Source organism: Falco cherrug, chromosome 15 (genome assembly GCF_023634085.1).
Source record: "Falco cherrug isolate bFalChe1 chromosome 15, bFalChe1.pri, whole genome shotgun sequence".
Lineage (NCBI taxonomy): Eukaryota > Metazoa > Chordata > Aves > Falconiformes > Falconidae > Falco > Falco cherrug.
In genome coordinates, this window is record NC_073711.1 from 3,808,584 (window position 1) to 3,832,431 (window position 23,848).

At 40.7% G+C, this 23,848-nt stretch overlaps 2 protein-coding genes across 3 annotated transcripts in view; both read right to left on the minus strand.

Moving 5' to 3' along the window:
- The window catches only part of ATRX (ATRX chromatin remodeler), an 86,488-nt gene extending 79,687 nt beyond the window's left edge, over positions 1–6,801 (minus strand). For both annotated transcript variants that reach the window (XM_055727799.1, XM_055727798.1), the window contains exon 1: positions 6,636–6,801. In XM_055727799.1, coding sequence (XP_055583774.1) covers positions 6,636–6,655 — 20 coding nt within the window. In that variant the 5' untranslated portion in view covers positions 6,656–6,801. The remainder of the gene's footprint in view (positions 1–6,635) is intronic.
- A 4,728-nt stretch (positions 6,802–11,529) lies between these two features.
- MAGT1 (magnesium transporter 1) lies at positions 11,530–23,595 on the minus strand. Its single transcript, XM_055727566.1, has 10 exons — positions 23,444–23,595; positions 22,176–22,345; positions 21,215–21,332; positions 19,770–19,910; positions 19,168–19,308; positions 18,741–18,830; positions 16,287–16,350; positions 14,196–14,270; positions 13,643–13,733; positions 11,530–12,952 (listed from the first exon to the last, which is right to left on the minus strand). Exons 1-10 carry the CDS (start codon positions 23,540–23,542, stop codon positions 12,937–12,939), a joined length of 1,005 nt encoding a protein of 334 aa, XP_055583541.1. The 5' UTR covers positions 23,543–23,595; the 3' UTR covers positions 11,530–12,936.
- Positions 23,596–23,848: the final 253 nt, after the last annotated feature.

Sequence of the window (23,848 nt, forward strand, 5' to 3'; positions counted from 1 at the left end):
AACTTCAATACTTGTCTAAATTTTTTCTGTTTAAACTTTTAAAATAGTTCAAGGGCACAAGTTTTTTAAATTCATCTTTATTGTTTCACATTAAGTCCCAATCATTTTTCACTTTTGAAGCTGAAATTAAATACTGCAGCACAAGTATTAAGCAGACAAAATTAAACAATCCTTAGGGAAAAAAAAACCTGAAAACAAGTAAAACCAGATGTGCTTTTAAACTGGTCTGTAGACTACCATCCTCTGCTTCAGACTGTATCCCCATGCAAATGACAGAAATCCAACAACCCACAGCAAAAATCGGAGTATTTTAATTAAGACAGTGGGAAGACATGCTACCTATAAACAAGCCAGTATTCTGCACCTGTAAATCTTCATAGAAGTTTTCCTGATGAGAAGGAAAAGTGTTAGACTTAACTCACAAGATTTCAGTTACCAGGGCAGAGCCTACATAGTTGTTTCACAAACCATGTCAATATTGTGGCTGAACACACATGAAATAGCTTAAGACTGCTGGAAAGACTGAAAGATGATAAACCCTACTAGATAAGTTGTTTGTTTTCTTATCCCTAATCAAAAAAAGGAGTGAACACACCTGCAACAGTCCAAGAAGCCTACTTCTCTCAGAAAAAAATACATAACCAGAAAATAAAATCAGCCTATGACTGTATCAGTTGAACAAGTAAAAGAATAGGGTTTCATCAAGGTGGGGAAACAGAGCACTTCCCCCCCAGTGGTTGGTTTTTAACTCAACAATGGTTTTCCAAGGGCAAAGCAACATGATATTGTATAGCCTAGATCAGATTAGTATTTTGTATTTTATTTATACCGATACACTGATTACACCAAAACAAGTAAGGCTTTACAATCGGGATTCACACAATCTGCTCAAGTTGGCATGAACCAGCTCTACCGCCAAAGGACGCAAACCCTCATGCCCCAACACACACAGCTGATGCCACCCACACTCTCAGTTCTCTACCTTCTCCTCCAGTTCAGTATAAGTATTTGTTTTGACCTATGCACACAAGCTAATCCATATTCAAAGTCACCATTTCTTCTACTGAATCTAGACAATTACCCTAAACCAGCCAGCTCACTGCTCATTGGTACGAATGTTCCTGCAAGCAGAGGTGATGACAGTCTGAGCTGGGAAGCAAGGGACTGTAACTTCAGTGGCAGCAATATGCTACGTGACCCTGAACCATCACGTGGCAGCAGAGCTAAGAATCGGTCAGGTAAATGACACCAAGAATCACAGAATCATTCCAGTTGGAAGGGACCTCTGGAGATCACCAAGTCCAAGCCCCCAGCACAAGCAGAGACAGCTACAGGAGGTGGCCCAGAAATACATTCAGTAAGGTTCCAAGTACCTCCACAGGTGGCAGCTCCATGATATCTCAGGATGACCTTTTCCTGTGTTTGACCATTCTCATAGTAAAAAAGTCCTCTTGTGATTAGATGGAACGGTACCATGTTAAAACTTACTAGATCAGATACAGTCAGCAAATACCGGAATACCAAAGCTCTGACTGAAAAGAGGTGCAGGCATCTAGCACTTCATCAGATCCGGAGAGTCTATCCTTAAGACTTCATTAACACAAATTCACTCTTACTTTGTTTAGAACTGACTTTAAATCCACAGGGGCTTAATCAAGTGATACCTAGCACAGTTGAAGACGCTCACCGGCGTAGACGAAGTAACTTTGGAGCTTAAGTACAGCATAACAGGTTCAGGCAACTAAACAGAATTATTTTCCTCCAGACACACAAAGGGAATGAGAAAGCAATGGTTCAAAGTCACTAAGAGACCCCTTATTCTGTTCAAGGAAGATTATACAATTTCTTTTTGTTGAGACAGTATCCAAACAACCACACTAAGATTTGGCTGAGACTTACCATGTTTCACTAGAAAAATTCTTTGGTTTTTTAACCTGTTTCTTTAATTAATGGGAGCTTAAAAGAAAGCAAACAAAAAAAAAAATCCCGCTAAAACAAACAATTTCGTTGTTAGGTTGGCTTGAATGCCACACAGAAGTCTCTAACTTCAATAGCTAAATAATCTGCAGCTGAAAAAGACTGACCAAAGTCGGCTGAAAAATCTAAATACAGTATTTTCACCTTTATAAGACAAGAATTATGGTAAACTGAATACCTTACTATATTAAGTCCAGAATAATAAAAGCTCAAGCTAGCATATATAACATAGAAAACAGAAAATGGTATTAAAAAAGCTTAAAAACACTTTGTTTAAAGGGAAAAAAAGGGCTCCACATCCAACAGCATCACACCCTTCTAATGCTGAAACTGCTTTTTCTTTTACTTCATCTCCCTTCGTTTCCAGGAGTTTATCACAGATTCTCAACAAAGCATCATTCATTATGAACCCTGCCCTCAGAATTAAAGCATGTCCCTCTAAGTCTCCCAGATACTCCCAATCAGGTTTGCTACAGGTTTTAAAGGCTGTAGCCCATCTGAAGCATAGCTTTTTATTTTGTAAGATAAAAGCCACCTCAGTTTGCCCAACTGTCAGTCCTGAATTTAATGGCTCATTTTTTTGGTTTGCTGTACAGGATAGATGTATTTGCCCAACAAGACTTCTACAGTTGCACTTCTTAAGACCCACAGTTGGACCCAAGATGGAAATTTCTACAACCATGCAGCTTTCAGACTTGCAAATGAACTGCCTAAATAGCACTGAAGTGGACACTGGTCAACACTCTGTGTGATTAAGTCCTTGATTTTTTTTCAAGGTTTCACTCTTTTTCTAAACAAACAAGAAAAAAAAGAGAGAGAGAAAAAAAACAACATCCATCCATCCTCCATCTTGAATGACAACTGCCTGGCTAGATGTTAGAATAAATTATGAAAGCTTTACACTCTTCCTTTAATAAATCAGGGCACTTCACCTAACATCTTTTCAAGTCAATACAAAACCTTCCATATTTGCCACTGAATTTCTACAATTTCTTCTTTCTCCTCATGATTCGCCACTAGAACAACCTGCCACTGTCCTGTCCATGTAATGATTCATGTTTCCAAATCACCTGCAGGCACAAGCTGAGCTCTAGGGATACAAAATGTGATTTCATGAGGTTCAGCAGTATACTAGGCCATTCCCATTTATAAAAGCCACATCTAGTGATCCAGTCTAAAAATGTACTCTGCCGTAGACTGCAGGCATTTGGTTTTATGGTGAACACAGCACATTTCAGTATTATTTTTTATATTTTCTTTTGGTGAGGTATATTCACCTATAAAGCACTAACTTGTCCTCTCTTCAAGCAGAGGGTGCAAGCGCTCATCTAGAACAGAACTGGGAGTTTTAAGTTTCCACAATGTTAAGGCCATCCCACTGCAGAATTTGTATTATACACCCCTTTATCACACCAAATTATTCCATAGAAAATGAAGATACCTTCAGTTAAGCCCTACAGAGATCCTCACACAAAGTTTACAAAACCCTAACAGAGACAGTATTGTACTGAAACATAAATAATGAAGTCACTGCATTAAGTCCCTCTCGGAGAACTGCACTGAAGCAGCACAAACACTTCGGCTCTGGGGCACATCTGGCACAAAAGACAACAGCCAACCTAAAGCTTTGCTCTTCTTTGGGGAAGAGTCAAAAAATCTACTTATGTTCGCTCCAAATGACCATATGAAAGACAGCTAACTTACACTGTACCATCAGAGGATATGGAAGATTGCTATTGACTTAGTTCCAATTAGATTACTGTGGCATTAAATAACATGCCTCAAACAACCCTATATTATCACTCAGAACCAAGAAATTCAAGTGAATCAAAAATGCAGAAAATTTAATAAAAATGTTAAGACCAAGCTACCAAAATATCATCCTGAAAGTTTTAAAAAGTCTAAATAAAAAGATAAGTTTATTTTGCCAGTGTAAAATAAATCTAGTTTCACCAACTACCAGATGGTTCAAGTGAGTAAGACTCAAAACCTGGCTTTTTTTCTATTGTTATGCTTATTTTGTACAACATACAAACTGATTGGTAGGAACAGGTTAGGCCACTATGACAAAGATTCCTCCACTTAACAAACAAACACAAAAAAAAACCCAAACTCTTTTTTAAGTTTAAGATAAATCTTTATAAACATTTACAGAGGCAGATTTTTTTTTTTAGTTTCTTAGTAAGTTACTCCAGTTTTTGTCCTGTATTTCATCATTCCAAACTTCTCATCCTACACATGGGAGATTCCTAGGTTCTTCATATTAAGTAAAAGTATTCCTTATGACAAGTTTAAAACTTCATAACCAGCAGACTAGTATTGATTGTTTTCCTTTTAAGCACTGTAAGTCTATGTTACAGAAATGCTGGGAAAAGATTTTCCATCAAAATTCTATTGTTTACGTGTTTTCCAAAGAATTTGAACAACAATCTCCTAACTTTATGTCTGTACACATCTTACACCAGCAAAACTGCAGAGAGCAGATGAAATGAGCGTGCAGGGTGACTGTGCAGGGTGACAGAAATGCAGGCAGCTGACGGGCCAACAGGACTTGTGGGAAACGGGGGGGAAGAGAGAGCAGGCGCACACAAACATGTGCGTGCATTTTTTGTTTTCCCCTCTCATTCTCTCCAACTCCAATTTTAAGTAGAACGTGAACTGACAGAAAGTAAGAAAAAGCGCATGCAATGTGTTCATCAGCTTGTAACTCTGAAACCATGGTACCCTACAATGTCATGCCTAGCTCCTGGCATGAACTGTTCCTGTAAACTACAACCAAATTGCTCAAGATGAGCTCTATATAGGATGAGAGTTATAAAAAACACGCAGACTGAATGAGAACTGAGTTTCTGAACAGAAGAAATGTTTGGAGCACTGGGAAAGAAAATAATATTATGCCCATCTACTTAAAAGTAGTTTGTCACAGGGCCTGCTTATTCTGTGGGGCAGATCCAACCCAAAGACTGCATACAATCTCAAATCTATTCTGTGCATACTTTTTGATCTTCAAGGGTAGAAGTAATTTGAAATAATCCAATTTACCTCTCTGGCTGCAGGTAATCTGAAAAACTGCATGGAAAAATAGATGAGCTTCTGTATCCTTCTCTACTGAAGCACCAAAGTAAAGCAGCCCCTTAGTAGCAACACTAGTTGTTGCACTAATGACAACATAAGAATACAGAAAGGGTTAAGTACAAAACCGTCATAAGGTAGACCAGGAAGAAGTTGTTTTTAAAAAAAAAAAAAGACAAAGAACAATATGAGAAAACAGGGAACAAAATAAAAGAGCCATAGTAAAATAAAAAGCAAAGTGGTGCAAATGGAAGAACGTTTTTCAGAATCTGCAATGCAAATTACGAATAAATAGTAGTAGCCACATCTTTTTGTTATACAAAAATCAGGCTATCCTCGAACCAACACAAAAGTGGTTTAATCTGTAAGTACTGCAAGAACCTAAAGTGGAGAAAGTGGGAGTCGGAAAGAGAAAGGGGATCTTTCCCCTTTCTTACAAATCCTCATCTTACAAAATAAGGGAGGAAACACACGCACAAGAAACTGCTGTTGAGAAGCTGAGTGCCAAATAATGTGTATTTGCAATACTCAACTTACGAGCCAGCTTATGATCAACATCAAAAACGATGATGAGCTCTTACTGGTTTTGTTAGCTGGAAGTAGAGTACATACTCATGACTTCCTCATAAGTGTTAAGGCTTTAAAATCAAGCAGTACACAAGAGGAGGAAAACTACCATCCCTTGAACTTCTGGCTGAAACTGAACAGCACTTACGACCTACTCAAAATTAAGTCTAAAACTAGGTGGTGAAGACGCACAAACGCGACCCCAGAACAAACTTTATCCGAGGCTCAGTGCTTAAGCCACCGCGATGCCTCCCTTCCTTAACACTTTTGGATTGTGGAGCTATGTGCGACATCCGTGAGGGTCAAGCGACAGGGCGCCGCAGGCAGCTGGAGTATTTGTGGGTGGACTGTGTTGACGAGACCACTTGAGCTATCGATGAACTGAAAGCACACAAAGCCAACTATTTATCGGTCGCGTAACACGACGGCTGTCTGAACACCGACTTTGCTAGGGGTTTTTGTCAGCTTGCTTACTTCACGCAGCAAAACAGGAGCCGTCCGTAACAATTACCACGGCAGGAGCCCGCTCTTCAAGGGTAGCGGGCGGTGTTTGTAAACCAGCATGAAAACAGATCCTTCGCGGGGGGATCAGCGGGATCGGAAGATCTTTACTACAGCGCAAACACGTGGGGCGGGGGCGGACAAACGGAGGACACATCCCCGCGGCGCCCAGCGGCGGGAGCACGGCGGCCGATGGCGGCGGCCAACGGCGGCCCCGCCCCTCCAGGCCTTCCCGCCGAGCCGCGCCGGGACGGAGCAGCCCTGCCTAACTCAGCCCTACCGGCGGGCCCCGGCCCACCGAGCCCGGACAAGAGGGACGGGCGTGCCGCCGCGGGCCGAGCGCCGGGCCGCACCGAGCCCAGCCCGGGCGGTCGCCGCCTCCTGCCGCTGCCCGCCGCCTCGGGCCCGTCCCCGCCCCACCCCCGCCGGCGGGCCGCGCGGTGCAGCCGCGGAGGCCGCCCGCCAGCAGCGGCCGCCGCTCCCCCCGGCGCCTGGCAGGGGCGGACTCCGGGCCGTACCTCACAGGCTCTGCGGTCATGTCTCCGCCGCCGCTGCTCAGAGCAGCCGGCCAGGCCGGAACCGGGCTCAGGCGCTGAAGAGGGACAAAGCCGCTATGGCCACCATCGCAAGCCCCGCCGCCATCTTATCGGATCGAGGCAGAGGGAGACCTGCCTCCTGCCGCCTTCCTCCTTCGCCGACTCCCATTGGCTCCTTGCCGCCCCCAGCTATTTTCCAATTGGGCGGCTCCGACGGGGCCGGTTGCTAGGGTCGTTTACGTCACCGTCCCAACCTTCCGCGCTCCGATTGGCCGGAGCGACGGTTACATCACCGGCAGGGGCCTGGCGTCACGCACCGGCTCCCGTGACATCATTTCAAAACAAAGTGTATTGACGGCTCCGCCCGGCAGGGGGCTCCAGCCCACGGGCGCCCCCGCGGCCGCGGCAGCCCGGCCCCAGTCGCCCGCCCCACCTGAGAGCACCAGCGGCGGCACCTCCACACAGGCCAGGGCCGTGCTGCAGGGCCGGTGGGCCCGCTCTGCCACCGGGCCGGGGGCGCACACCAGCCTTAGAAACCTTTTCCCAAGCTTTTCCCGAATAAAAAGAGCGAGCGAGGTACAAGTGACACAATCACTTGGAGAATTACCGGCCTCGAATTAGTCGAAGAGTGCCCAGGCCGCACTGCCAGCTCCAGCTTCGCTTCAGCCCAGCAGGCCACGCTGCCAGCTCCAGCTTTGCTTTGGCCCAGCTTCGCCAAAACTTGAACCGAAAATCCTTCAGGTGAGGAAGGCCATGGCCAAGGTTTCTGTCAGTATGCCAAGGTGACTTTCCCCGCTTGCACCAGCAGCGCTGATGTCCCCGTCAGAGGTGTGAGAAGTGGAGGGGAGCAGGTCACTGCTGGGAGGAATGGCGTGAGACATGCTTGTGAGGGGCTGGCGGGGACCCTTCTCTTCCATCACCTGCCCAGAACGTGGCACCTGGTCCAGAGCCGGCACCACCTGGCACAGGTACCACTCACCCTATAGCAACCCGTTTAGAAAATTAATATATTATTTTTCTGCAGAAACAAAGTACCACCGCCTCGCCTGGCTTCATAAAAAAATGTGCAAAACATGAGGGAAAAAAAATTGTGAAGCCCTTGTCACCATAACTATAACTACTCCTTAATATATATTTCATTCTAAAAGGCAACAATAATAGAATGAACAGCACTTTGGCACTTCAGCATGTACAAGCTTACACATCCCAGGGAAATTCTACAAAATGGTCTAAACAATTTGCTTCAGAATTTAACATTTTACCAAAGAACTGCATCCTGCATTTGCTGAATTTTAGTAATACCAAACAGCAGATTCAGTAACACCATCAGTATAATCAATTGTCAATACCACATTTTTGAAAGACCAAAGTGTTACCTGCCTTCTAGCTAAGTTTTAGAAGGAAAAAAGTAAATTCATGTAACCGTGACTGCTACAAATTGCATTAAAAAAATGTAAAAAGCCTTTTTTTTTTTTTTTTGCCAGTGGACAGATGAATTAAACCAGAAGCATTACCTATTCTTAGCCCTGCATTAGTATTCCAATAATGTGATTAAATTAAGAAGACAAAACCTTTCTTTTCTTCTTCTAAAGGATTTAAGTCTGCTTTATGGACTAATATCCTACTGATTCAGAATAACCAATAGAAATATTTATTACTATTATTCTGCAATATATTTTCTTATACTATTTTGTTAGGAGATGGAAGGTATTTGAAAGCAGTTTAAGAAAAACAAATTTAAATTGCCCCCAATTCACAACTTATTGCACATGAAAAAGAAATCTTATTGTGAGAAGAGGTCAAGATAGAGTAAGAATGGCGATGTTTCCATGTCCAGTTACACCAGGACACAACAGCTGACACTAGTATGAGGTTGTCAAAAAACAGATTGTAGAAGTATAGTGAAACCTGCCTATGGACAGGTAACACATGCAGCTGCAGAGAAACGTCTTGCACATCTAGAAACATCTTGCACACCTAACATACCCACAGTTAAGTTTCCCCAGCACACAGGACCCCTTCCCCCCAGCTCTCTACTAACTGACTGCTGGCTGCTCCAACGTACCTGGAAGAATGAGGATTCAGAGCTTAGTTTGCAGGACAAACCAAGGGCCACTGTAGGGTCTCATCATACTGATTATTGTTTTTAATATAATGATAGTAATTAGTTTTCTTAAGTAGATATTAGCCTACTTTTAAGAAAAATGGCTGAAAGACATGTATAGTTATCAATCGAGAGTATTTTAATAACTTTATGTGCTCCTGACCTAGAAATACAAACTACATATACATCTCTTTCAGATTATTATCTGTGATAAAAGTAGCACAATTAATCCAGAACAATAAAACACTATGCTTAAATTCATTTTATAGGAATGAGCTTTTAAATGGAATAGATTCTGTGCAATGAAACTCATTCTCTATTCATCAGACAAAAAGCATGATAAAAACTGAAAACAGATGACTGCCTACTCAAGAGCTTGGGTTTATTCTTTGTTTTGCTGTTATTCTACTCCCCTTAATGAAGTTCCAAGTGATGGTGTGGCACCAGTTGAGTAGTGGCTTGTATTTGATAATTAAACCTTTTCAGCATGAGAAAGCAGAAAACATCAAGGTCCAAAAGCGAAACAAAGTGCCAGTACTTTTCCAAATCCTTTGTGAGAACTGATTTCTCTCAGCAGATGGAAAGCACTTTCAAATTAAAAAAAAAAATTATCTGATTTCAGTATAAGCTATTTGCTGTTATAGACTGGCTAATTTTTAAAAGAGACTATCAGAAACCATTGCTAACAAACCATGAAGGAACTCTACAGACCATTTTTCTCCCAACAAACTTCAGCTACAAGATACCACAACCTAGCATAATTTGATGTCACGTGCAGCATATCCCAACAAGCATAAATGCGTCAGGCCTCTGATTTTCTTCGGATGTTTCAAAAGTTTAGGAAGTTAAGCAACTGACCTTCTTCAGTACTTCTAAAACTTCTGCTTTGATTTGTCATGAATATAGACTAGGAATAAAAAAAAAAAAATCAGTTATGCTTACTTTTAAACTTCTTTAACAAGGCACAGAATAGGTCTTGATGTACATTTAAGTTAGATGTCAAATAGTTGTGGCCATTTAGAAGCATCTGTGTTTTTATCCTAAAGCCTCTAGGCAGCCATCATCTCATCATATTCCCCAGTATCCCACTGCCTGCCAAAAGGTTTAATGTCTTCTTACCCTCACATCAGAATGCATATTTATCATGTGATTGCATATGTCCACTCAGCCACAATGACATCACCTGCCATGGGATTAATTAAGATTATTTGCACAAGCACCAAGCCATACACAGCAGATGCAGAGCTGAGCCTGTTTTCCACCTAGTTGGAGGGTTAAGCAGTTCTGCCCCTGAAGAGCACATACTTAGGAAGAATCTCTGTTAAAAGCTTAACTGCAGAGAAAACTGCTAGGCACCACCATTAAGAGGCATGTTCTGTGCTGAACACTGGAATGGTTTGAAGACAGAAGCTTCCAGTAAATTGTAGACAACACAAACCATTACCTACATTAATCCAATTAAGATTTACTATCTTGCTTTGGCCTTAGCTCATCGAGCTCCTTAAATTACTACTAGCTATTATTCAAAAATATTTTAGAAACATACCACAGCCCCTTCTCAAAAGCAGAAAAAGCAGCAATCTTTGAGGCCAGCCACGTTAAAAAAAATACCCCACACAGTCCATTTTCAGCTAAAGAACATACCATTTCTTCCTTCTATTACAATAAGCGTTCTCTAAAGGTGAGCTTTTATAGTACTTCTGAGCTGTTTAATGACTCACTTGCTAAAGGAGATGGCCTCATCAAACTCCCAGTTTTTGCATACTGGTTCTTGAATGCATTACCTCATCCCACCTTTGTTCTATTGGTCCAGAACTGTACTATACTAACTAGTTAGCAAGATGCATGTGCCAATGGTCCCAAAAAAATCACTCTGGTACCAATTACAGCTGGCCATTACCTCTCAACTGATGCACAAGATAAGTCTTTCTAGAATTGCACCCTCTCTAAATCCGCTGCAGGTCCTTGCAAGCACTCAATCTTCTCTTGCTCCACTATCACGCCTGTTCCCTCCTCCATGCACTTCAGTTTCAGCCTAGAGAGCACAAAAAATGCTTACTTTTTTCCTACAGTTTTTGCATTTCATATGTCAGCATGGAAAAAGAGGAAAATCCAAAGCTCTCAGTATTTCTACCACTGTAAGCAGAAAGCCAACACATCTCCACTATCCATCAGCAGGATGTGCAACTATTAGGCAATATATGATTATATGCTTTTTAGAGGGACAGAATAAAATATGCACCATGTCACAGAAATTGGAAACTAGACTGAGAATTTAAGAAAAAACCTGTTACTTTTAGAATGAAACTGTAAGCAACTTTCACCTGCATGGCTAGTGACTGAAGTACAATCTAGAAGTTTATTGGAAGCATTGTACCAACAGGACAGGAAAATAGGCAACAGATACAACAATCCAGAGTTGTTCCAGGCTATCTGTAGTGCTAACTAGACTCCACCTCCAGAAACACTGTTAGTTAATCTGTCTAGGAACCCAGGAAGTCAAGATTTTCACCTCAGGACAGCTGTCAAAGACAGGTAAAAACCATGCAATTTTTATGCTACTAGTTGGCTACATGAGAAGACATCTCATATTGTACATTTTGGGCTGTAATTTCCCTACATAAACACGTATGTGCTGCTAATCCAGTCTACTCAGCCATACTGAGATTATTCACTATATACAGACATTTTTATTAACACATTGAAGCAAGAGTGGAAGAAAAGAGGTTTGTTCTGTTTTATGTTCAAGTTCAAAAGACACAGGAGCAGGGATTAAACTAAAAAATTTTATTGAAACTTGTCCAAAATTCAGTCAGGCACACAATTTATCCATTCCACTAAGGCTTGTCATTTTGTATAGCATAGAAAAAAAAATGCATTTCAACAAGTTGAAACACCAAACAACTAAATTAGTGAAGTTAAGGCACTTGAGATGTGTGTTAATTTAGCAAAATTGCATAAAAATAACATTCTACTTTGAATGATATAGTCCTTTCTGAGATTCAATCTAAAGCATCCAAATTCTGTAACCTCTTGAGACAGGGGAGATGAAGAAGCAAGAGGCAAAAGTCTCATCATATTTTCCTCTGACTAGTAACCTCCAAGGCCACCACAGCCTATGGAAGGAAGATTAGTGAATCAGGCTGCACAGATTTCCTATAGTACAGATGCTGAAATATACAACAGTTTGGGGTGAGGCACAATGTCTTCCACTCAGGAATCCTTAAGGCAAAGTATCTTTGTGAGATGAGAGAACAAAACAAGAGAGCAAAAAGCACATGCATTCAATTGTAAGGCTAACAAATCTCTGTTGGGGTAACAATATCTATCCTGGAATTAGATCTCTGCCCACTCCCATATCCTCCCCAAGGCTAAAAACTTGGGAGAAAATAAATGGAGAACACAGAAACTTACATAGTGACCAAAAATCTGGTATTTTTGAGAGTGTGAATGTTGGACAGTATAAGAACAATTTTTTCCAGCTCCAAGCCAACATTCACAATTTAAATGCTGCAGTTTCAGCATTTAGCAAAGGAAAGTTTTTAAATGAATAACTGAATTAATAACCCAGTTCCACTTGTTGAAAATTCTCCCTTCATCTGTGAAACAACCCCTTGCATCATACAGCAGTTCAGTATTCAAAAATGAGATACAGCTCTAGGATATGCACATTCCACACCACAATCTTAAGTATTCTCCAAGGGTTGCACACAGACTGAAGGAAAACATTTCTAGGTATATGAAGATGTTTTCTCAAACTTAAAAAGGCATGAGAGAAAAGCTATCGTCACCTGCTATTTATCACTTTATTTTCTGTTTGTGCATATTTGAGGGGGAAAAAACCCACATGGTAAACAGATTATCCAATTGAACGTAAAGTACTGTTTCTAGTTAGCCTACAGAAATATAGTTCTAAGCATTAAGTTCTGAATTTCACTAGAAGGAGAGTTGTTTAAGAAGATGTAAAGCTTATGAAAGAGAGATTGCATCTTAATACTCTTGTGTCCTTCAGAGCAAATTGCTTGTTATATTTAAGGCACTACATGTCTTCTTTGGTTCAGTGTTTAACTATCTCATTCAGTGTAAAGAGGTAGCATGAACCATACGTATTCAGCTCTTCCATTCCATTACACACAATTTCAGTTGCCACCTTTCTGAAGGTACAGATTCTGGAATCCTTTAACTCATTAGGAAACTGCAGGAACAAAATAACATATATTATTAATTTTATAAGAAACAAAAGGTGTGCAACATTCCACTTAGCTTTCATATATGCCAAGAAAATCAGAATGAGAAACTGGGCCTGATGCAACTATGATGCAAGCAGCTGTGGGGAAGACACTTAAAATAAGTCTTCTAGTAATGCAAAAGCCAAGATAACCACATCTTAGCTACAAGAAGTTTAGCAGTAGTACATAAGACCATTGCATAGAACGGAATAAAAGCTGACTGGTTATTGAACAGGGACTAAGCTCAGCTCTCTTCTGGTCTTGAGAAAAGTCTTATGAAATAAGTTTTATTATTTAGATATTTTTAAATAAGAAATGACTTCTCACAGAAAGGAGATAATATTTGCCTATTTCCCACCAAATCAGATTTCAGAAAATAGGCCCTTTGCCTATTTTTCTGTTCTGGTTTATATTATTACCACACAGGGAAATACAAGTCAGCAGGAACAGATACATTTGTAAGCACACAGTCCACATAAAACCCCAGACTTCTAGTATCACTCTCAATCTTTAAGCCCTCAGTTCCATCTACCCACTTCCTTCAGAAAAGCCTGTGGTGTTCTAGCTCTATTGCAATGCACAGGAAAATGACAACTATAACAGCACACACACACACACAAAAAAAAAAAAGAACCCAAAACCCAGAAAACACATACCTGTATGGATAGCCATGGTATTTAGACCTGAAGACAGACAGCAACCAGCTGAAGAACAACACCACCAAGCCAATACCAGCAATACACATAACTGCAAGAGATGCAGAGTAAGATTCCAGTAATGTGGCAGCTGTCCACAAAAACACTGCAGTGACTGGGGTTTTCAAAAGCATTCTGTAACGCTTAGAGATTTGCTCAGAGGAGACCTCTGTTAAAGTCACTGAGAAGAACTAAATTAAGACCATTAAAAAAAAAAATCCTCCTGTAATTAATTTTTATACCACTGCTTCAAGAGCAAGTCTGTCCCTCCTCCTCTCCCTTAGTAGCAAAATGCTGCAAAGCACCTTTATATTTCCCCACCTCCCAAAAGGGCTTTGAGTTTATCTTGCCGTTTGCTAAGCAACTCCAAGTTCTCCCAAAAAAAACGATTCACTTCTGCTTAGAATTGGGAAGTGTACAAAAACCCACAGGCAAAAGCCTTTCTATTAAAGAGCATATAAAAAATCTTTACTGAATATGCCTTCTCTTAAGAGAGAAAAGTATTAGTACTTACTTTTTCTTTTCCCCACATCCATGTGAGAAGTAGCAGCTTCGTGGAGAAGTACCATTCCTAAAGTAACACCACCATCTATGAACGCTGTTTAAGGCTAAATCAACAAAATACAATAGACTCAACGCAATATACTCCTTCCTAATCTTGTAAATTCAGCTCCATACCTGGGGCATTAAAACTCACTGGAAAAATTAAAGGCTTCCCAGGCAAACCAGCAACTACAGGTGGGAAAAACAGCAACTGAAAGGCATTCATAATGTCAACTTTCAAAAGAAAATATATACAAAGTTTAAAAATATAAACTGGAAGATACGGTAGGCCTTCACACAAAATTAAAAACATGCATTTATTATCTCAGCTTGTAATGAAACAGCATTTCTTACCAGAGAGCTCAGTCCACTCCTACTACTGTTCTACTCCACTGGAAAATCCCAAAAGGAATTAAACTTCTGCATTTTGCTCCACTAACAGAATGAATAAAATGCATGAAATATTTAATCTAACAAAGTATCCTTCAAGTAGCAGTATTTCAGTCTTTTCTAGTTCTTCAATTAAGAAAAAAATAAATTACCGTTTGTAAAATTAAGGAAGCACAGACAACTCAGCCTGACATCTGCAAAGAATGAATCCTAGCAAAGCAAAATAGTGGATCCAGTGGAACAAAAGACAAGAGTTCCCTCAGATTTCATTCCATTTCACTATAGATGTTCAGTCCCAATCCTCCTCTTGAAATGAGACATACTTATTGTTGACTGTAATGGGACTGTTAGGAAATCTTTCCATTTCAGATGCAGTCTGCCTTCAGCACAAGAGGAAACTGACTTCAGCCTACAGGAACCTTGCCAGCTTCTACCATTTTAAATGTCTCCAGCAACTGGTAGATTGGGTCCATAACATGGATAGCAATAATACAAACATCAACAAAAAGTTTCTAGGTTGAATTTGACCGAGTGTGTCAGAAGTACAGTAATAATTAGAAAAAAGATCAGAAGTTCCCCTCCAAATGGATGGTTTAAGTTAAAAAAAATTTTGATAATGAATACACAGCAAGAGAGTAAAGTTCTTTTAGCACTAGCATATTTAAACATCAATTGCTTACTTTCTATTATTTTACTACAAAAACTCCGGTGTGTTGCTTGCTGAAATTAGAATTTTGAGCAGATAAAACAAGAGAAAAGGGAGAAATTGGCAGAAGTCATTCTGTTAAAGAACACTGCTGCTGCCAACGACTTGTTAATCACTGTCAAGCACTGAAGAGGATGGGTACTTTGAATGAAGTTTTGAAATTATGTCCCTGTAGTAAGTCTGCTATTCTGTATATTTGTGTAGTATAAAATGTAAGCAATTTGAGACTGTGAAGCTGAAAGAAAAAAGGTATTATAAATAAAATATATAAATCCTGAATATAAAGGACAAAAGTATGCACAGGCTAACACAGATAACGGAACAAGGAAGAAATGCTCGAGTGAGATACGACTAAAGTTACAGATGATGGATCAAAAACATACAATGCGAGAACAAAAGGAAAGAACAGGAATTTTGTTCTTATGACTCTAAAGAAACATTTTTATACAAATGAGAATGGTAAAAACTCTTAACCTGCAAGTTTCTGCTTGCCTTTCTTGATGGCATAATACTGGCATGGAAAAATCATGAATTGTTAGCATGAGCAAGTGGTGAGAATAAAAGTAAAGAAGGTAAGCAAAGAAATAAAAGAAGAAAGATCAGTAACAGAGGAAGGAATTCAACACCAAAGCACGAACTAAGTGAGACCGGAAAAGATGGAGACACGCACAGAGGAACAGAGGCTATCCTGAAGAACCTTGTTATTCCACAAAGATCCACACCTTCAACACTATCCAATTCAGTCATTATGCAAGGAAGGCAGCAGTGAGAAAGCAGTAAGTATTTTTCTATTCAACTTAGAGATCACCGGCATAGAAAAAGCGTAAGTTGTCATTACAGAAAGGCTCTACAAGCTTCTGCATCAGTATTAGGTGACAGTTAGAAACCTTGAGAAAGTACCCCAATAGAAAAGGCAGCCAACAGAAAACTCATCACCAACCACATGCTTCTCAGCAGGAAGGATACTAAACAGAAGAACAATGTGTGTTTCTGCCACAAACTGGGCCTGACTGCTCCCATGGATATAGTTCTGTAAGAGACAAAGAGTAATTGATTTTAATACTGGAGTCAACTTTGGCATGATTAACAGCAGCTATGGAGCTTGAAATGAAGTTTTTGCACTGCCTCTTTCAGGAGACCAAACAAAGTTGGAGCATGAACAATTTCATCAGTTGATCACCAATTTTGGGGGGGAGGTGTCAGCATCAAAAATCCTTCTATTAACATGCACAATCAGCCCAATGTACCGTTCAGATTATAGCAAGTGCTGCTACACCCTTCATGGTCCAGATCCCCTGTTCAGCAATAATTACCTGAATTACCATAATTACGCTCTCCTGCACCCACTGTGATCCAAGTCTGATCCACACCCTGACTTTCTTAGGTTACATACACTGCTCCTCAGCTTGGAACTCTTCAATCTACATGTGAACCCTACTCACTTGGCTCCAGAACCAAGCCTCTGATATCTTTTTCATGGCACACCAGGAAAAGAAACATCACTACCAATACCACTGAAGCTTTATTTGCCAGTCTCAAAAAGGCTTAGGAATGATGTAAAGAGGAAACAAAAGGAAGCATTTTCAAGAAAGCATTTAAAATATGAGAACTTTGACTCAGTAAGTCAACTCAGTTTTATTTACATTAGTAGTTTACTAACCAACTAGGTTAACAGAAAATTTGAGATTTGTGAAGGAATACCATTTTTTAATCCCTTATGGGAAGCTCTACATCACTATGGTTGTGATGTTATATCTAAGTAGAAAGATAAAGTTTGATAAGCAGATCCAGAGGGCCTGACCCACCTAACCAGGCATGAGAAGACATTTCACCAAGTTAATTCCCTTCTGAATAAAGTATGTGAGAAAAGCCAATATGTGACATGTAAGCACCTGAAGAGATGCAATGCTGTCAATACATTCTGACTACTTTTACATTCTCATTCTGTATTATGTACAGAGCACTGTATTCCAAGTGATGTTAAAACTTTTTTCCTCCCTCAGAAATGAGATTTCCTAAGTCAAAGATCACTAGACATTAATCTACCTCAAAAACCTCAGAAAGATGTTTTTTATATGTAAGTCATTAGATGGGTGTATAAGATTAAAAAAAAAAGAGCAGGTTAAACATGAAAATGCCAGGCTCAGAAACAAGACTGTTTAGCATGTAATACTCAACATAAACACCTTTATTTTGCTGTTAGTAATTCAGAACTATCATGTCTCTTTACCAATAGAGGATAACAAGACAGGAAAGCAAACATCACAGGTAAATAAATGCTGAAAAGAAAACATGAAAACAAACAGGAATAGTTAAAAGATGCATAGGGAGTCACAGAAATGGAAGAGATCAGGTAATTTAAAATAACCTACCCTCAGAATCTAAGCAAAAGAGCATTGTCATGCTTCCTCCAAAATGTATCCCTTTTTTTACATTTTGGAGAGATGGAAGGAATGCTTACCTTCGGTTCTGAACCAATGCGGAGCCCCCCCCAACCAAAAAACTTCGCAAATAGCTTTGGTTACTCTGTATGCTATCCTCTTTACCTTAGGGCATTATTTTAGTACCTTCTTAGCTTTCTGTGATTACCAGAATAATCGAAGTTTCCACACACAAAAAGACCTTGAACTCTCTAGGTATTAACACAACAAAAATAAACTCCAGGGTAACTCTCTGGAACTAGTCTGTCCCCTTTCCAGCTGAGTACCATCCATATGACTGCTGCCTAATGCTTTATCGCATGGAGCCGTTTCCAACAAGAAACTGAAGGTGCTGCTAGGTAGTAAATGTATCTTAGTATTTCTCATCTGATTAAGAACTGCATTTTCTATTCTATCTTTTAAAAGCTTAGTACTGAGCACAGAAAGCAATACACTTAGGAAACCCTTAAGCATCTGTCCTTAGTCTTAGAAGATCACAGAACTAACACCACCATTCTTATGGAATTAATGAATTATCGAACAGAAGATGGTAGGAATGACCTTCCTGTTCTAGGTAACGGGTGAAATCGCCCCACAGCAATTACAGAACAGAGCACTTTGGTTTAAGAGCAGTATTTTGTGATGGTTTTAGCACTAAAGCAGGAGTTTGCTAACAGAGTTTCTTCCTTGTATTTCAGCCAAGAAAAGGATAAAGCTAATTGGAAGAAAATCTAAATTTGACTGGAGCTCTCACATTCCTTCTGTTTCACACAAAACCAAACCCCTCTTTCACAACCATATTTTAAGAGAAGACAGATCCTCTCTGAACTAATCAACAGCTCTCTACTTCGCCTTGCTCACTGCAGGAGAGGTTAGCCTCACTGACAGACAAAGAAAGAAGCCAAGAACAGAATCTGCTCTCTGATTTGCTTCTTTTAATATCAGCCTTATTTTGCAGAAATAAAACAAATGTAGAAAATAAAACTAAGAAAAGACTTACCACTTGTCCTGTATGGGGATTCTTATGAGCATAGGGTGGACCTCTAATGTGGTTCCACATCTGGCCTGATGTCATTGCTAACACAAAACACTGAAAAGGAAAGAAGAAACACTATTTAATAAGGACTTTCTTCCTATTATTTTTTACCCAATTTCTTTTTAATTTTGTACCCAGAAGCACTGGTTTAGAACACAATCTTAGGCTAGGCATTGTCCTACCTTTTATTTGTATAAAAGGCATCTAATCAAGCGTTACCTGAGTTGAAAAGACCAAGATTAAGTAATATTATCAGACTACCAAAATGTAAACCTAAATGCACCTCATTTGCCTCTACCAGGCTTATGCATCTTTAAGTACAAAAGCTTTTAAAGACTTGATTTGCTACAAAACCTACAACAACAGGCAGACAAGAGTTATAACAACTCACCAAAGCAGCAAATGCCCAGCCAGTTTTGTTATACAGAAAATCCAGATTGCTTCCACGCAAATATACAAGGCCTCCGATGACAGCCAGCAGCAGTCCTAGCATCAACGGTCCAGCATAGTTTGGTGGCCTTATCACACGAATCTGAACACAGGATATTTAAAATTATTTTCCCTCAGTGGGATTACACATTGTATCTGCACTGCTGCTAACAACATCCACAATATATTAGAGTGGGTTAATAGATTTTCTACATAATAGATCTGACTTGGAAAGTAATGCTTCTTCCCCTGCTACTGTAACTTCAGTTTTATACACCTTTACCCTACCTATTAATTTTCTCTTCCATAGGAAGAGAAAGAAGGAAATTAGTTTTACCATCTTATCAAATACAGAATTACACAAAATATTACAACACTGAATGGACATAAAACTTGATATATGCCCAAACATGTGCCCAAACTAGATTTTGTAGATGAGAACTATTTAGACTATGTGAGAGCAGATCATTAGCCACAGATCACAACTGACACATTTCACAGCTGGAATTCTGCAGTAAGGGAGTGCTACAGAGGTGGTGGTGGGGAAAGTCTGTATATACTTACATTGACATCAGTTCTGTCAGCCACCCAACGAGCAAGCTGTTCAGCTGCAAAGCCACGCACCTGAAGTTCGTATGTGTCACCCCGTTTAGGCTTGCCTTTAGCAGGAAAGTTAATGAAGGTTGGAGCAGAATTCATGTTTAGCTGTATGCAGAAAATTCATAGAAGATGACAGCAGCATGAAAGTCTGTTTAGTAACACAATTCTAGACCATTTGCATCTTGCAACATCATCATTAAATCAATAAGAAAAACTGTTTAATACATAGATTTCATTGTCAGTAACTTAAAAAAAGTAAAAACAGAACACAGTAGCTTGCATTACTGTGTTTCATAAAAGTAATCAAGGTAGTCCTGCAGTTTCCCTTTTGCATTCCAGTTTTCTCCTTTTAGTACTGAGGAATAATTTTTTTTAGCTCTGTCACTAGCAGAGCTGGATGTCTTATTAAAAAAAATTTAAGCAGGCTTTTTTATTTTTAACACAATTGTGCATGCTTTCTGAAGTGACTGACATTTCTTTGTTAGCACTCAGATCTATAGCTACTGATTCAAAAGATTCAGACCAGGTAAGAGGACATTATAATAAGTAAATAAAAGGAAAAGATAGAACTGCATTTTGTAAACTACTAACACTGCTTTTCCCGTAGCATTTCAGGTTTTTTTTTTAATGTTTCTTCTTTAACTACTACTTTTGGGAGAGAAATCTGGGAAATCGAAATATATACAATAATCTATGAAGACCATAGCTTCATGAATGAATTTTTCATGCAACACTATGGGAAAATTGATCAAGAGTAAAAGACATTCCTCTCCACTCCTCCAGTCCAAAAGCTTCCATTTAATAAAATATCATTGCCTAAATTGTGTAGCTTTTAAATAGAGACAAGTATCTCTTAAAAAAAAAGTTAAGATTTGCAAAACTATAATGAACTATTAATGTGATCTGCAATTGCAAGCATACATGGAAAGAACTCATACATCTAAAAAAAAAAAATGGTTACATAAAGTTAACCAAAGACCAAAACATCCAGGTACTCAACAAGAAGTTAGCCCATACTGAAAGCCTAATCTAGCACACTCTAGTAATCTAAAAGTTGTAATAGCTGTTCCTAATGACATCGGTGCTTTCTATCTTGCCTCTTTGTGTATCATAGAAAAATTCAATTAAGAATTACACCGTGTTACTACAGGAGACAATCTCAGAAAAAAGTGTCAGAGAAGCCAGTTCACTCCTTGTACCTATTGCAGATTTGTTAGTTCTGTTAATATTACTGCCAACATGCTACTGTCCTCTGCTCTTGTCATTTCTTCTGAACAGCAGCTTTTAGCTTCTCAATTATTTCTTTAATCATTGTTACACTAAATTTTGTATACATCTTTACCTTCTTGCCCTCAGTCTCCAAAACCCAAGTTAAAAATAACGTTAAAAGAGAAAAAGAGAGACCTTACCATCTGAAATACATCTGAGCCTTCATCGAAATCTACCATAGCAAAAAAAATCTTATTGGTAAATGCACTGGAATATCGCCAGGAGTTTGCCAGAATCTGGTATTCCTCATCAGCTTGCCTGTAAAACACACAAAGTGAAACACTGTATCACATGTTTGTCCAGAGCAGAAGTTACAAAACAGCTGAGGGAGCTGTAGTCACCCCACCCCATTACTGATGCCTCCCACACAACCTGACATTAACTTTCTAGTTAAGTCCAGACAATCTTCTAACAATCAAGTGAAGCACTTGACACCACTGTTGTTTTTTTTTTTAAATGCAAGGGCAAGTTTTGTTGAGTCCATGAACACAAGCAGTGGTAATTTCTAATTGAAATGTGAAATGGAACCCAGCTGCTCATGATTTGCTAGACAACAAGATACCAAATCGAGTCCAGGTGTGCCCTCATTTCCATGTCAGAGGATGGGAAACCATTTAATTTCAAGTAACCAGGTATAAAAATAATCTTTACAGACCTCTGCCACCTCCAGATTAATACATGAAAGCCATAATATGGTTAAGGATCCAACATATTATAGTTGTAAATAAGCAAGTGCCAAACATATTAATTAACTTTTAGATTGCATGGCCAGCAGTAATTCTACAAACATTTCTCCAGCAGCTCATACCAGGAAAGTTGAGTTTTCACCCCATCTTTCTCCAGAAGCCTATCAGTGTGAACGCTGTTTCTGCAAAGCACTGATTATCTTAGGAGCGAGATAAATAATTAAGGACTATGTTATATTCTCACATACATATTACACATATTCCACACATTTAATTTCAAGTAAAATCCTGCTATAATGTGCCCAAATATAATCTTCCCACATAGGCAAAAAGCTTTATCCCAGTCTTAAATGTAATTTCCTACAAAGCACGTGATGACTTTCAAGTTCTAATTTAGGACTAAATTAAGCCGTACTTGCACACAACACACTGTCTGTGAGGCTGAAGAGCAGTGAACATCACAATCACCGAGTAATTTCTGGGCGGTGCCTTTACAAGGCGTCGAAATTTATCTCCATTCATTCGAATAACGGATCTTTTACTCGCCCACTCCATTAGCTGGTTCACTTTTTCTGACAACACCATCTGAAAATAAAGCCAGAAAAACACTTGGATTTTTGGTGGGTTTTTTCCTAGTCTCACAGTACACTCTTGAAGGTTTCTAGATGTGACATAACATCTGCACCGTATTTCATAAGAACACTGCTCATGTTACGTGATACTTCATTAAGATTCTTGAAGGCATTTGCAGGTCCATTTGATAGGTTAATATTATTCTTTTACTTGAGCCGCTCAGTAATACACACACTTTGAGCTTAAGCACTTTGCCTTTAAGCACTTGGCTTTACACACGCTGGTGAAGACCCAAGACCATTCAGCTCACTAGTACTTTCTCACATTGCTAACTGCACAGATTTCTTTCAGGTGCACACCTCAAATCATGCCACAGCATCTGGTCAGTACCAAACATCACTCTGTTTCCGATTTCAAAACTCGGTGGCAGCGGAATCAGCACTAGTGATGGAAGCACCATGCGGGTGAGCTCCACCACCAATGGTCAGCATGGCCAGACAAACCTTGACGCAGCGTGTACCTGGCGAACAGGTGAGTGCTCGGCACTAAGCTCTTTTTAAAGCCAAGCCAACCAATTCTGCAACGTTATACAAAGAAGCGCTAGATAAGCGACAATCCCCCCCAGATGTTAATTTATCACAAACTACTTCTTACTAACACCTTCCTTCAGATGAGTACTTTAAGGTAAATAATGAACTAACTCTTCCGTGACTCCTACCTGCCTGAAGCCGTACAGAGCCCTCGGAGCCGGCTGTGTGGGACTACGTGACACCACCGAGGCCGGGCAGGCACCCACCCACCCCTCGCACTGCCGGGCCACCACGCTCCCGCAGCGCTTTCTACAACAATACGGGAAGAAGCTGCATTTAAACGCACTCAAAGGTACAAGGAAAAGGAGACCTGTAGGATTCTAAAGAGGCAGCCGCTCCGCTGGGCCCGCGGCCGCGGGCTGCCCCTCAGGGCCGCGGGGGCCTCAGGGCCGCGGGGGCCTCAAGCTGAGACCCGCGGGTGTCCCAAGCTGGGGCCCGCCCAGCCCCGCTCGGCGCTACACAGCCCCGCTCAGCACTGCACGACCCCGGCACGACACGGCAGAGCCCGGCGGCACCTCACCTCCTTCCGCTTCTGCCCCGCGGCGCCCGGCCCGCTCCAGGCCAGCAGCAGCAGCAGCGCCAGCACCGGCACCGCCGCCATGGCCGCCCCGCGCCCCATTGGCCGGCCCCGCCCGACCGGCAGCGCGGTCCCGCCCACTCGCTTCCTATTGGCGGAAGCGCCGGCCCGCCACTCGCTGACGGCTTTCTATTCGCTGAAGCTCTGTCCAGCACGGGCTGCCGCTAGCCCATAGGAGCGCGGCAAGCTGGAGCCGTGCGATTCGTGAAACGTGGAGGGAAGGCGGGCCGTGCCGCGCGGCGGCGGCCGGGTCCCCTGGAGATGGGGGCGCCGCAGTTTGGGGGGTGCCCCCTTCTCTGCCCTGCTGCAGCAGCCCCTTACCTTCAGGGTACGCCCGGGCTTTCCTCA

Excerpts from the sequence above, each read along its gene's own strand:
- MAGT1 (XM_055727566.1), bottom strand. The coding sequence starts at position 23,542 with ATGGGGCGCGGGGCGGCCATGGCGGCGGTGCCGGTGCTGGCGCTGCTG. Across the intron at positions 16,351-18,740 it reads ATCCCCATACAGGACAAGTG|AACTATATCCATGGGAGCAG; the intron begins GTAAGTCTTTTC and ends TGTCTCTTACAG. Across the intron at positions 13,734-14,195 it reads GGATGTGGGGAAAAGAAAAA|TTATGTGTATTGCTGGTATT; the intron begins GTAAGTACTAAT and ends CATCTCTTGCAG.